Source organism: Ovis canadensis, chromosome 7 (assembly GCF_042477335.2).
Source record: "Ovis canadensis isolate MfBH-ARS-UI-01 breed Bighorn chromosome 7, ARS-UI_OviCan_v2, whole genome shotgun sequence".
In the NCBI taxonomy this organism is placed as follows: Eukaryota; Metazoa; Chordata; class Mammalia; order Artiodactyla; family Bovidae; genus Ovis; species Ovis canadensis.
Genome location: NC_091251.1, coordinates 20445891 through 20461003, shown reverse-complemented (window position 1 = coordinate 20461003; position 15113 = coordinate 20445891). Strand labels below are relative to the sequence as shown.

At 42.1% G+C, this 15113-nt stretch overlaps 1 protein-coding gene across 1 annotated transcript in view; it reads right to left on the bottom strand.

Moving 5' to 3' along the window:
• IQGAP2 (IQ motif containing GTPase activating protein 2) overlaps nucleotides 1–15113 on the bottom strand; it is a 307479-nt gene that overhangs the window by 9451 nt on the left and 282915 nt on the right. Inside the window, exons 29-32 of the mRNA XM_069595343.1 lie at nucleotides 13404–13506; nucleotides 12734–12875; nucleotides 3496–3583; nucleotides 1363–1575 (exon numbers count right to left, since the gene is read on the bottom strand). Of these exons, the coding sequence (XP_069451444.1) occupies nucleotides 1363–1575; nucleotides 3496–3583; nucleotides 12734–12875; nucleotides 13404–13506 (546 nt within the window). The remainder of the gene's footprint in view (nucleotides 1–1362; nucleotides 1576–3495; nucleotides 3584–12733; nucleotides 12876–13403; nucleotides 13507–15113) is intronic.

The following is a 15113-nucleotide window of genomic DNA, read 5'->3' as shown; positions in this document are numbered from 1 at the left end:
TTATTATTTTTCCTCTGTGGACAAATTAAAAACCATTTCTTTTAAGTAAGAATTCTTCATTAAGTAGAATATTTGAGGGGATGCTTTCATGATAGTTTTTTTCTTTAAGACAAAAGCCTCAATTTCTCTACTGTACATTCCCTAAGAGAAGTATTTTCCAACCCAGAGTTACAGAAAAGGCACCACTTCCCTTGAGTCACTCAGGCTGGGAGGAATAAGCCTATTGCCAGTAATGGCCATAAGTTTCCATGGAAGAATAAAGCTGAGTCCACTTCCCTTTCAGAATTCTTTTTTTTTTTTCCTCTGATCATGTAACTGTCCTTAACCTCCAGATCCATTTTAGTTTGCATGTTTGGACAAAATAAAACAATGAAAAAAAATTTTTTAACCCAAAATATATACTTCCTTATCCTTGGCAAACAGATCTAGCCTTTTCCTGTGATGTTTCCTTGCACTAATTTGATATCCTTTTCTCAGAAGTTTCTCAACTGTAAAAATATGGGATGAGAAAACAGAAACTAACTTTTAAGTTTGAACTGCATTCAGGCTAAGCTGACTGGAGACAAATTCTCAGGGACATAGAGGTGTCATCTCAGTGGCAGATCCTATGGGCAAGAAGATTATATGACAACTTGAGTTATTACTCAAGAGAGAACTCTCCTAGAAGTGTCACTTTTAAAATTAGTAGGTATTGTTTAGAGCAACAGATGAAACTCATCTATTACGTTTCCTAAGCATTGATGTCTGGTGTGTTTCAATTCTTCTGACAACTTGGGGGAGTTGCGCCTGAACGCTCAGCTCAGTGTCCTTAGCTGTGTCCAACTCTTTGCAACTCTACAGACTGTAGCCTGCCAGGCTGCTCTGTCCACAGGGGTTTCAAAGCAACAATACTGGAGTGCGTTGCCATTTCCTCCTGCAGGGGATTTTCCCAACCCAGGGAGTGAATCTGCATCTCCTGTGTCTCCTGCATTGGCAGGCAGATTCTTTACCACTGGGCCACCTGGGAAGCCCCTTAACTGGGGGGAGTTGTGGTTATTCTCTGTTAAAAGTCATCAACTACTTTGAAACCTTAAAAAATCTGTAATATTGAGGAGGACAGGAACCATATGTATATCACTATGAATCCTTCATGTCACCTACTGAGTCCCAGCATGTGAGCAATGATTAGCACAGACAGAGGATGAGATGGTTGGATGGCATCACCGACTTGATGGACATGAGTTTGGGTGGACTCTAGGAATTGGTGATGGACAGGGAGGCCGGCGTGCTGCGGTTCATGGGGTCGCAAAGAGTCGGACACGACTGAGCGACTGAACTGAATTGAACTTAACGCAAAGCAGAAAGAATACTCTTCCCCACAACCTTGGCAATCTTATTGAGAATGTCTTGGTATTTGTTTTTGGATGACACGTGTCCAGTCTGTTCCAATGTCCGAAGATTCCTCTGGATTTTCCTCTTCTTCTGCTCGAGGGGCAGCTGCGCATCTTCAGCCATAGACAGGCCCTGCTTCATGTCTTCAGGAGTCCTGGAATCTAAAACCGCACGGTTCATCATGTCTGAGGCATGATCTGTCTCCTGGAAAGGGAACATCAAGATGTTGGTTTATCTCTGATGTCCTGACCCCACAGGTTCAGAAGCTGCACAAGGTAAACCAACATAAAAGTGAAAGAGGTCCTCAAGCCAAGGTCCGGAGACCTTAACCACATGTTCCCCAGGGGTTTTGTGGCAGGTCTTTGGGAAGGAATTACTTTGTTTTCCTAAAAACCAGAGCAGTGGTGGCAGGCCTACCCTGAGCAAAATTCTAAATCGTTATTTTATGGTTAATGTGACAAGTTATCTTAGTAACAGATGTATTACAAGGGATAACCAGCATTTTATAATTCCCTGGATGGAAGGATTTCAGTATTGGATAGGCTAGCCCAGTTGAGAAAATTAAAACTAGATTATCCATTAAAACGTGGCCACGAGAACCCTGAAGATCCAGAACCCAGTTAAACGCTCACACATGAGCCATATTTACAGCCATTCATAAGCCGTGAAGGCAGGCAGAGACCTTTGTCCTGGAAAGGCAATCATTCTCCAACTATGAACTCTGAGAAATCTGCAGGGTTTCTTTGAACCAAAGATTAAGAGCACGCTAGCACAAAATATGTTTCCAAATAAATGGTGAGTAAATGAATGAATCAAAACAGTTTGGATAGTTTGTTTAAAAAAACTATACAAGAGACTAGTGATCCTCACATGTCACTGTACTAGAAAATTGGTTGGCATAGTAGACAGAGGCTAAGACTGTAAATGTTATTACACACAGGAAAGATAGATCAACCCGGAGGATACAGGAACAGTAAGCCAGGTCAGTAGGAAACAACGGCAGCAGCCAACGTTGCTGAGCATTTAGTATATGACAGATATTTTTCCACTCACTTAACATGTTTTAACTGAGTTACTCCTGAACTGGGTGCTATTATCATTCCCATTTTACAGTTGAGGAAACTGAAGCATAGAAATATTTCTAGGTGCCTAGCCTTACACAGTGAGGAGGTATGGAGCTACATTTGATTTTGGAAGTCTGCACTCTTAGTGACTATGCTACATTTGGGGGGAAAGAAAATATTCTGAATAAAATATTAAGAGTTAAAATTCTCATACTCAGTACTATACTCTACCCACTTTGGTTATATATACTTTTATTAAAAACCATGACATAACGATTTCTTCACAACCAATTAAATTAAGAATGATTCAGGAAAATCATGTGTAACCCAGCTAAAGTTCAAAAAAGTACAAAAGTACAAAGAGGTAACTAAATTGATAATCTTGTTAGTGTTTGTTTGGGGAGTGGCAATCATTGAAACTAAAGCAATAAAACTGAAATTAATTCAGAACAAACTAAATAATGATACATTTTAAAGGATGCTGATAAAAGTTTAATGCAAGATTGTTATGAAACTTCATTTACACCAGGATAATGGTGCTCTGATCTAATGGACTCAAGATGTTGGCTTCCGAAGCATTTGAAAAACAGTTTTAATGAGAAAGGCACTTGTTCATTTCTTCAAGTCGGCAAAAACACAAAATATGAAAGGTATTTTTCTATATCCTGTTGACCAGAACAATTCCTTAAGTGACTTATCTGCCTATCCACGGCAATGAGTAGTCTTCATTTTTAAGCAGTCCAATTTTTTCCCCTTTGTTCCCTACACTCACTGTTCAAAATTTATCATGAACATTCAGAGGCTCTGAAATACCCAGAACTAATCTTCTAGTCTAGGATAAGATTATTTAGTATAAATTCAGTGCCGTATCTTCCTATTTCATTTCCGTTGATATTCCATGGATTTTCTATATAATTGAAGTCAGTTCACTCAAAGTTTTACTTCCAAACTGTGTCAGACAGGTTCTCTGAGATAACAGCAAACAATTGGCACAAAGATCTGTTACTAAAATCAACACATATCTAAGGTACTTATTATTTACACTCTAAAGGTCAATTACCTCTTTTGTACTTGCTGGTGTCTCTAAGATCTCTGTCAGTGTGCTTCCTGGTTGGTTCCGGATCACGTCAATGATCAGTTTTTTGGTCCTTACAAAACAGAGAAAGGAGAGACAGGCTTTCAGACGGCAGTCTTGATGCACAAAAATGTGTTTCTCCTGAGGCAGTGCAAAGATGAAGCTTCAAAGAGAATCCTTAAAAATGAAAGCATCTCGCAGAACTTCAGGATGTCTGCTTTAAGGCTCCCCAAAGTTTGTGAATGCTTGATAATCAAAGTCTGGGTTTTATATGCTTGAGGCCGTCAGATTACAGGGGCTTCCCAGGTGGTGCTAGTGGCAAGGAACCTGTCTGACGATGCAGGAGATGTTAAGAGACCCAGGTTCGATCCCTGGGTAGGGAAGATCCTCTGGGCGAGGGCATGGCAACCCTCTACAGTAGGTTTTGCCTGGGAGTCCCATGGAGAGAGGAGCCTGGTGGGCTATGGCCCACAGGCTCACTCAGAGTTGGACACGTCAGATTACAATGTCAGTATCCTGGGCACAAGGGTGTTGTAACTACTTTCTCGTTTTCAATTTCATCTGTGCTTTGGGGCCATGCTGTGGCAGCCGGTGGGATCTTAACTCCCCAACCAGGGATGGAGCCCGTGGCCCCCGCAGTGGAAGCTCGGAGTCTCAACCACCCGGACCATCAGGGAGGTCCCCCTTTTCTTCTTTTCAGACTGAGACTACTTTCTGAGGACCAGGAGGAGCAACTGGGCTCATCACTCTGGAAGGAGCAGCAATAATATCTAATGTCCTGACTTTAATAACATTTAAACTTCTGAGCCTGTTGAAAACATCATAAGCTACTGGGAGCCAGACCAGCTGTTACTGTTGATGCTCTAAGAATGTTATGAAACACTGTGAAGGCCAGTGGGAGTGCAAGTCCTGTGTGGGCTGTGAAGGCTCCGGCTGCTGGATGACTCAGCAGCCTGGAGGAGGGGTGGTTGGGAACCTCGGATCTGGTGGTGGGACTAACCCATCGGTGAAGGTCCCTGGCCTCAGGTGGGAGAGAACAAGAGAGCTGCTCGATAACAAGAGCTGGAAAACCACTCTGTCAGTGCCAAAACTATGCATTTTTTCATATGTGTTCTTTAGGATAATCAGCCATCCTTTCCCAATTAAAGATCAGGTTATGTAACTATGTCCTAAGACTTTAATGTAAAAGGTAAATGGTCAAGTATGCTCCCTTTTACATAAGCATGAACATTATTGGACACTGTGTCCCTTAAAAAAAAACGGAACATAAACAGAAGTCGCCTTAAATTACAAACACGTCTAACCAACATCTGAAGTTTCATTCTTGTTGCGCTGAAGCTCAGTTCCTCTCAAGGCATTACATGGTATCACGGGATGATGAATTTCTTCCTCAGCTACAGCAGGAAATAGTTATACAGCATGAAAGTTGGAAAAGGAAAAGAAAACATCATTCATGTTTTGAATCCCCAGGATGGGGAACTGCTCCCAAAGGACAAGAGGAAACTCTCAAAGGGAACTGCAGATATATTATTCTTGCAAATAGGATAAAATCCAACAAGCCATCTGTAACCATTATTTTTCTCCTTTCTTATTTAAGTCTGTATGAGAACAATGATCACAACCATTTCCTCTGGCCCATGAGCTTTCACTGGGGATTTTCGAGCTGTCTGGGAATGCACAGAGAAATGTTGCCCCAGAGTCAGAGGTGGACACACAGCTCATTCCAGCCATGTGCGAGACAGCCCTGGCTCCTGAGAGCCAAGAATCTATCATCTCCTTCCCCACTCGGCTCCCCCCTCCAGTCATCATTATAAATATCTTAAATGGAAACATCCGGTTAGAAACAAAAGCTCTGGGTGATTTTAAAAAATGTTAACACTTATTTGAAATAATATTCTAGGAATGACTGATGATATATGATTCCAGGAAACTCTTTAGAGAAGCTATCTGAGGACCAGCATGACCAGGGTCACTCAAATGTGCCCTCGTAGGGACAGAGAATGTTTATCTGCTCGGGAGTGCCTGGAGGACAAACTGTCCACACAGCCTTTCTCTTGAAATTCTATTTTAGGTCAGGCTTCTACTGGAATCTATTCCCAAAGTTTCACCCCAGACTTCTTACATGTAAATAACTGTCCAGTTTCATGACAGAGAAATCACTACCTCGCCTTGCAGTATGCCTAATGGTTAAAGACGCTGGAGTCAGACAGATCTAAGGTCGAACCAGGGAGCTGCCTACTAAGTGTATGGACTTGTGCAAATGGTAAAGTCCTTGGAGGTGTTTTTTCTTTTCTTTTCCTTCCTATTTACATAATGGAACTCTCTCAGGACTGAAACAAAGATGCACGTCCATCCCCTCCTTAGAGTCTGACATATAGTCAGCATTCACGTGGTCACTAAAGCATCACTTGTTGCCCACGATGACAGCCACTGGTCATAGGTGGCCAGTGGGCGCTTGAGACATGGCTGGTCCACACTGAGATATGCAGTAAGTGCCAAACGCACACCAGATTTGGGCTCAGGATGAAAATGGACTGTCATGTTGCTGTCGTGCAGTTGCTCAGTCGTGTCTGACTCTCTGATGCCATAGATGGCGGCATACAGGCTTCCCTGTCCTTCACTATCTCCCTGAATTTGCTAAAACTCATGTCCATGTTTGGAAGGCTCATTATGAAAAAAAGCAATGTGTCATATACCACTAATAATTTTTTATGCTGATTCCATATTGAAGTAACAATATTTTGGATATATTGGGGTAAATTAACATATTAGAATTAACTTCACCTATTCCTTTTTAAAAAATGGCTTCCAGAAAATTTAAAAGTACCTGTGTGGCTCACATTAAACCCTCTGAGAGGCACAGCACTGGAGCAGCCCATTCCTGAACACGAAGCCCACTCAGAGAGGCCTGCCTTCCAGGGCAGTCCACTCGCTGGACCCAGTGAGTCACAGGATGTCAGCGCTGAGGGGGACCTTTGAGCAACAGTCAGATCCCTGGTTTTACAAATGAAGTCAGGTAAGCCCTAAGGAGCTCCATTGTTATAGAAGCTCGCATTCTGTTTTCTAGAGTTGCAGGGAACAAGCTGAATTCCCTTTCCTCATCATCAGCCCCGCACCAGCCTGCAGAGGCTGCCAGGACTGTGTTCATCCCTTCTGCTACCACTGCTCTTTTTCCCAAGCAAAACCCCTCAGTTTCTTAAGCCTCTTCACAACAGGAGTTAGAGAGTTTCTAGTCCTGCCCACATTTCAGTTAGCCAATGAATTTATGCCACATTCCCCCACCACCACCTTAATGCAAACACAATATGCTGGATATGGTCTGACCAGCATGAATCAACTGGTTAATGATTTGGCCCCAAAGGTCCAACAATAAGTGAGACAAGCCGATCGAATCAAGGACTCTGCCTTCTTCCCGGAATAAGTAAAGTTAAGAAAAAATGAAATGCACCACGGAGTTTATTTGTCATAGCCCCACTCAAATCCCACGGTCAATCAATGAGAGTGCACGGTGCTTGTAAACTGGTGTGGTCTCTTAGGTTCGGCCATTGCATTCAAAGGGTGTCTGTTATGACACCCTGGCCAGGACCATTCCTGAGCCTGCCCGTCTGCCACCTGCCTTACAATGTGCCCAGGGTTGAAAAGGAATTGGTGTTGATGGAAGCTAAAAATCAGGTGATTACACATTTTTATCACCAGGCCTCAAATCCCCTTAGCCACTTAACTGCTCATGCCAGTTTGGACCAAAACCAAGGAAATCTTTCAACTGGATGACAGATGCCTAAACTGAATTATGTGATAGGAAAAAAATTCTCAAGAGATAACAAGCACTCAGGCAGTTAAGTATGAGTAAAAGCCACAAATAATGCTTTCTACTTATACACACGTACTTCCACAGAAACACAAGCTTAATAAAGGCCAAAAGATCACATACTATCAGTTAAATCAAAAGTTATAATAAGAGGGATTTGCAACTGTACAGTTCTTTATAATTTATAAGGTGTCGTTGTATGACCTCATTCACTCATCAGAGCCCTCCTGTCCCCATCCCCTCCTCTCCGTTTAATGGATAAAGGAAACAAATGCTTAGGTGATCTGATCAGAGTCCAGCTGCTAATGTGTGAGATTGGGGCTGTAATCCCGGGTCTCCCTGGGACTCCCCAGCCAGGCTTTTCTGTTTGCTCTTTTAATACCACCATGCTTGGTAGTGAGGTGGTGCAGTGGTGAAGAATCTGCCTGCCAGTTCAGGAGACTCGGGTTCCATCCCTGGGTCGGGATGATGCCCTGGAGGAGGAAATGGCAATGTGCTTCAATATTTTTGCCCAATAAAATCCCATGGACAGAGGAGCCCGGTGGGCTACAGTCCATGGGGTTGCAAACAGTTGGACAAAACTGAGCGACTGAGCACATGCTTGGTAATATTTTCAAAATGGCAATATCCCAGACTGACACTGCAGGCAGATTCTTTACGAGCTGAGCTACCAGGGAAGCCTATTTTGAAGTGTGCATTAACTGAATATCAATGGCCTGTGATATGAATCATGTCAGCGACTAGCTACTTGCTTCCCATTATTTTAGAATTTAATTTCCTCACCTCAAAGAGAAAGACTCAGATTACACAGTCTCCAAGCCCCTATCAATGACACCTTTTATAATTATCTGTTAGTAATAGATTTTGAAATATATGCGTAAGGCATAATGTATTTGGAACTAAGGCTTGCTTCACATCATGGAGTGAACTCTACCGACTGTTTTGGGCAACACCCAAATTCCGCTTCTGAAGAAGACTACTTGGTCAGTCTTCCAGTTGTTACCCACAATGAGCACTGGCTGTTTAGTGAAGGGCTCCGCCAAGGCTAGGATCTCAAAGTATGCCCGGAGGAAGGCTTTCAAGATCCTAGAGGCCAGTGAATGCAGTAAATTATTGAATCTATTAAAACACTGGCCCAATAGCCTTTTTTAAATAAATGGAAAAGTTGATCTGACAGTTCCAAGGAACCCCAGGCAGCCAAAAGAATCTTGAAAAAGAACAAGTTGGATGATTCATACTTCCCAATTTCAAAACTTACTACAAAGCTACAGGGATAAATGTAGTGTGGTACTAGCATAAGGCCAGACACATAGATCAATGGAATAGAATTCAGAGTCTAGACAAACCATACATGCATGGTGGATCAGCTTTTGACAAGGGTCTAGACCATTTAATGGAGAAAGACTAGTCTCTTTAAGGAATAACGGTGGAAAACTGGACATCCATGTGCTAAAGAATATTTGGGATCCTAACCTTCCACCACACACACAAATTCACTCAAAAGGGATCATAGCTGTAAAAGCTGACACTATGGAACACTTAGAAAAAACGTAGAAGTAAATCTTCATGATCTTGAATTGGGCAATGAATTCTCATATATGATACCAAAAGCACAATAAACAGCAAAAAATAGATAAACTGCACTTCGTTAAGTTAAACAACTTCTTCTATAGAAAAGGATTGTACCAAGAGAATAAAAAAGACAACTCCCAGAAGGGGGGAAAATGTTTTCAAATCATATATATGATAGGGATTTACTATCCAGAACATTTAAGAACTCTCACAACTCTGCAACAAAAAGGTAAAAATCAAGCTTAAAAATGGGCAAAAAACTTTACCAGACATTTCTACAAAGAAGACATAGAAATGACTGATAAGCACAAGGAAAGATGCTAAACATTACTAATCATTAGGGAAATGCAAGTCAAAACCACAATGAGATACTACTTCATGCCCACTAGGATGGCTATAACAACAAAACAAAACAGAAAATAAATTTTGGCGAATTATGGAAAAACTGAAACCTTCATACCTTGTTGGTGGGAAAAAAGTCTGGCAGTTCCTCAAAACAGAACTACCATATGATCTAGCAATTCCACTGCTAAGGATACACCCCAAAGAACTGAAAATAAGTGTTCGAATACAAAGTGGCGTATAAATATTTGCGGTAGTACTATTCACTATCGCCAAAATGTAACAACAACCCAAATATCCATGATACTGTGGTATATCCATACAATGGAATATTATTCAGCCAAAACCACACTCAATAAAGGAAGCCAGATACAAAAGGCCATCTCTTGTATAATTCCAATTATATGAAATTTCCAGAATAGGCAGGTTCATGGAGACAGAAAACAGATTAGTGATTTCCAGGACTGGAGAGCAGGGTCTGAAAAGGTACCCCAGAGATGACTATTTAAAGTAGGGGGTCACTTTGGGAGTGATGACAATATTCTGGAACTAGGTAGTAGCAAAGCTTGTACAACATTCTGTGCATTAAGCGCCACCAACTTGTACATTTAAAAGGTTAGAATGGGGGACTTCCCTGGTGGTCCAGTGGCTAAGATGCTACGCTCCCGAGGCACAGGGCACGGGTTCATCCCTGGCCAGGGAGCTAGGTCCCACATACTGCAACTAAAGATCTGGCACGCTACCATGAGGACACAGGATGCCACATGCCGCAACATAAGACCTGGGGCAGCCACATAAATAGAAAACTAATACTTTTGGAAAGAAAAGTTGGAACGGGTAAAGCAACCTCACTCCAATAAAAATCAATTTTAAAAAAGGTTAGGATGGTAACTTTTACATTGTATTTTACCACGAAATGCAAAAGTAAATGCATGAAACCGCTGGCTGGCTCCACTCTGTATGGGAACTAAAGAGCAGAGAGTACTTGTGTCCAGCGCACTGTGGGGGAGACGGGCGAGGGGGACCCACACAGGGGCTGAGAAGGCTGAGGAACACACCAGGCCTTCCTGGCCAGGATGTACTGCTCCCAACAGGGCTGACTTCCATGGTTTTGCTTTCAAAATGTGAATTCCCCAAATTCTCAGAGATGTGGAGACTCGTACTCAGAAATGAGTATAAATATACCTGATGTTCAGGCTGTCTGATATTTGAGACCATCCCAGTCATTCCATTTGTTAATGCCGGCATTTGAGCTGATTGCATTTAGAAAATGGCGTTCAAATACCAGACAAAACTAATTATGAAAAAATGTCTTCCTCTTACTTCTAAAAGACAAAGCTTATGAGATCATAGGATAACTGGCCTGATTGAATTTCCATGGTGGAACCACACCATCTGTGTCTCCAGTTACCTCTGCAATTGGCACATGCTCAGAGGGGCCCAGGGAGCGGCCTCCACAGTCTTCTCCCTTTTTGCTCCACTGCCCTGTCCCAAGCTGTCTCCCTGCAAGTGCGATCTGACTTGGTCGCCAGTAGTCGAAAGCAACGGCCTTCAACTCTAATGAGGCCAAGGCTGTGCAAGAGTCCTGCAGTCTGTCCTGGGTCCTGCAGATGAGCAGTGCTATCCATCACACTGCAGACCCCTGAAGGCAGGCACTCTTAAATGACCTGCTCACCAGGTCCTCAACTTCAAGCCCAGTGCCATTGACACAGGTTGAAACTCAAGTATTTGGCTATCTGAACGACCAGAGCCTTAGAGATAACTGGAGCACAAAATAAGAAAGCCTAGCAGAAGCAGCACATATGTATGTATTGCAACATAGCACACTGAGTTAAGTGTTTGTTTTTTTTTGCCATTTTCATGGGATTGAATATCTGGAAAAAAATCAACTAGAAATGAGTGCTGTCTGAGGCATGTCAGTGGCAGAAGAGCAAGCTCCTGCTGCCAATGAAAACAACCTCAGAACTCAGGACATGTAACTTGGGAGTCACATGTAAAGTATTATTTAAATGTCTATTTCCTTTTGCCCCTGTTTCCCACTTCCATTTTCTACCTCAGCCCAATGTACAACTGTTCTAATGTGCTAATACAAATCCATTTGATTCTGTTAGTTCTTAAAAACTGTACGCTGGGTGAGCCCCTGGCTTTGGTTTATGACATTTCAGTTAATGGTGATGGACTGTTCTCTCTTACTCTGAATGTAAAGGACTGATGTACAATGTCTTCGAGGCTTTGACAGAAAAAGTACAGTATTAAGGGTATGAAAACTTCATGTGAAATCTTCAAGGACAGGGAGTTGACTATAAATAAAGTCAAAGTTGGTCAAGCTATCTAGGCTTAGTTTAATAGAAAAGATGTCTAATAAGTCAGAGAACAGCATTATGTCTTACTGTGTGTGACTTTTACGTTAATGCTTTCTACCAGAAAATAAATTAGGTACAAGGTATTTCCTTGAACTTCCCTGTTCTTTTGACCCCTGGAACAGTTATTTCCTTTCAGCTACCTGAGGACTTTCATAGGCTGATTTAATCATTTCTTAAAGGGAAGGACTCAAATTATTACCAGGAAAACTAAAAAACAAGATAAGCTTTAGAAAATATTATATTTAGGTCTCTCAAATTATAAAGACTCCATTATTCCTGGTTAGATTTTTGATGGATAAACACACGGTTTTTCAATATTTGGGCTTTCTTGGTGGCTCAGTAGCAAAGAATCCGCCTCCAGTGAAGAGATGTGGAGATCCCCTAGAGAACGAAAGGGCTCCCCACTCCAGGATTTTTGCCTGGGAAATCCCATGGATGGAGAAGCCTGGTGGGCTACACTTCATGGGGTTGCAAGAGAACTGGATACAACTTAGTGACTAAAACAACAAACAACATTTCAATATTTAAAAATGACTTGAAAATTTAGTCCAGTTTGAATTTGCACGGTTTAAGATGCATAACTGAGACTCCCTCGTGGTCCAGAGGTTTAGAAACAGTGAAAGGGTTAGTCTCTCAGTCACGTCTGACTCTTTGTGACCCCACGGACTGTAGCCCGCCAGGCTCCTCTGTCCATGGGATTCTCCAGGCCAGAATACTGAAGTGGGGAGCCATTCCCTTCTCCAGGGGATCTTCCCGACCCAGGGATCGAACCCTGGTCTCCTGCATTGCAGGCAGATTCTTCACTATCTGAGCCACCATAGAAGCCCAGTGGTTAAGAACCTGCCTGCCAGCGCAGGGGACACCGGTTGATCCCTGGTCCAGAAGATCTCACAGGCCGTAGGGCAACTCAGTGCACGTGCCACAACTGCTGACCCCAGACTCCAGAGCCCACGATCTGCAGCTACTGAAGCCGTGTGCTGGAGCCTGCGCTCTGCGACTAGAGAAGCCTTCGCTCTGCGACTAGAGAATGCCTCTGCATAACAACGAGGACCCAGTGCAGCCAGAGATATGTACATAGAGGACATTTCTTAAAAAGATGGGAAAATGGAAATGTGTGCTCTTTAAGCCCCAAACTTACTTGATCATGAGGCTTTGGCCATCTATAGCTTCACCATCCCCTATGTCGTACTTGCTGGTCAGGTAAAGGGAAATCTCAGTCTTGGAGAGTTGATTTAGTGTGTTTACCTTGTCAGGGTCATTAGGGTCAACAGCTCCTTCCCCTGCAGAATAAAGCAGTGTTATTTTCCAATTCACTGATCGTGACAGTGGCATCAACAATGGAAGACAAAGGTTCTGTAGGAAACATGGGGCTTGGTAGTTGAGCAGGAGATCGTGGTCGTCAGAGAAAACCACATTCCAATATCCTTACAGTGGCTTTTAAAAATCTTTAAACATTAAAATAGCACGGGACATTGATATTCAAAATTTGAAAAAAATTACTGAAAGAGAACTGTCAATAAAAGACATCATTGGAAAAAATAACAAGGAGCTTTTAGTAATTTTGCTCTTTTTCTTTATGATTGACAAATCCTTTTTGACATATATAGAGCTTCAAGAATACTAAATTGCCTTATAATTGAGCATACTAAGACATGCAGAGTCCTTCATGTAGAAAGGGGCTGGTGTAGCGATTATCCTTTAAATGAACCTGTGTATTAAATAAATCAGACGTTTTGATCTAGAATAGGAAAACCAACCAACCATCCAACCAACCAACCAAATACAAACCAGAGGGAAGACGCGCTTACCAAGAAAAGACTCCACATTAGGGACCTCTTCCAGCAACTCCAACAGCTCATTCAGTAAGTCATTCTTTTCAGGTGCAATCACATCTTGGTGTTCCAACAAGAGCTTTACGCAGAAAGCAACACACAGACAAAGATACAAGTCAATTCTCGATGGCTACCGTATTTACATAGTTCTCTTCCTGATTTTTCATGATAACTTCCTTCTGATATTGCTTGAATCTTCAATTCAAGTCTGACATTTATTAAAATTAGAGACCACAGAGAAACCAGTTTGTATTTTATCTTAGAGGCAAGTGCATACTCTTTATCAAGAAAATGCAGTTTTTATGAAAGGTGTTCATAGACACTCTTTCAGCAAAATCTTCAAAATCTGTCAAGAGGCAGTCTTCTTCCACCTAAACCCTGTGCTTCTTTGACCTTATATAAAAGGTCAAAGTTGAGGGATAAGTTAGGAGTCTGGGATTAACATACACACACTACTATATATAAAATAGATAACCAATAAGGACCTACTATAGAGCATAAGGAACTATACTCAATATTTTGTAATAACCTATAAGGGAAAAGAATCTGAAAGAGTGTATATATGTGTGCGTACATATTAGTAAGTTCAGTCGCTCAGTCGTGTCTGACTCTCTGCGACCCCATGAATCACAGCACGCCAGGCCTCCCTGTCCATCACCAACTCCCAGAGTTCACTCAGACTCATGTCCGTTGAGTCGGTGATGCCATCCAGCCACCTCGTCCTCTGTCGTCCCTTTCTCCTCCTGCTCCCAATCCTTCCCAGCATCAGGGTCTTTTCCAATGAGTCAACTCTTTGCATGAGGTGGCCAAAGTATTGGAGTTTCAGCTTCAGCATCAGTCCTTCCAATGAACACCCAGGACTGATCTCCTTTAGGATGGACTAGTTGGATCTCCTTGCAGTCCAAGGGACTCTCAAAAGTCTTCTCCAACACCACAGCTCAAAAGCATCAATTCTTCGGTGCTCAGCTTTCTTTATAGTCCAACTCTCACATCCATACATGACCATTGGAAAACCATAGCCTTGACTAGACGGACCTTTGTTGGCAAAGTAATATCTCTGCTTTTGAATATGCTGTCTAGGTTGGTCATAACTTTCCTTCGAAGGAGTAAGTGTCTTTTAATTTCATGGCAGCAATCACCATCTGCAATGATTTTGGAGCCCCCAAAAATAAAGTCAGCCATTGTTTCCCTGTCTATTTCCCATGAAGTGGTGGGACCAGATGCCATGATCTTCGTTTTCTGAATATTGAGCTTTAAGCCAACTTTTTCACTCTCCTCTTTCACTTTCAAGAGGCTTTTTAGTTCCTCTTCACTTTGTGCCATAAGGGTGGTGTCATCTGCATATCGGAGGTTATTGATATTTCTCCCGACAATCTTGATTCCAGCTTGTGCTTCTTCCAGCACAGTGTTTCTCATGATATACTCTGCATAGAAGTTAAATAAGCAGGTGACAATATACAGCCTTGGCGTATTCCTTTTCCTATTTACACACACACATATACACACATAATATATATACATATATATTCTGAATCACCTTTGCTGTATACCTGAAACTAACATAACATTGTTAATCAACCAATAAAAAAGAGAAAAAAAAGTCAAAGCTGGGGGAAAAGAATCTAAAATAATGCAGAAGTCTCTTGCCTAACATGGTAGCAAACTGCAAGGGCATTTCTGTATCTC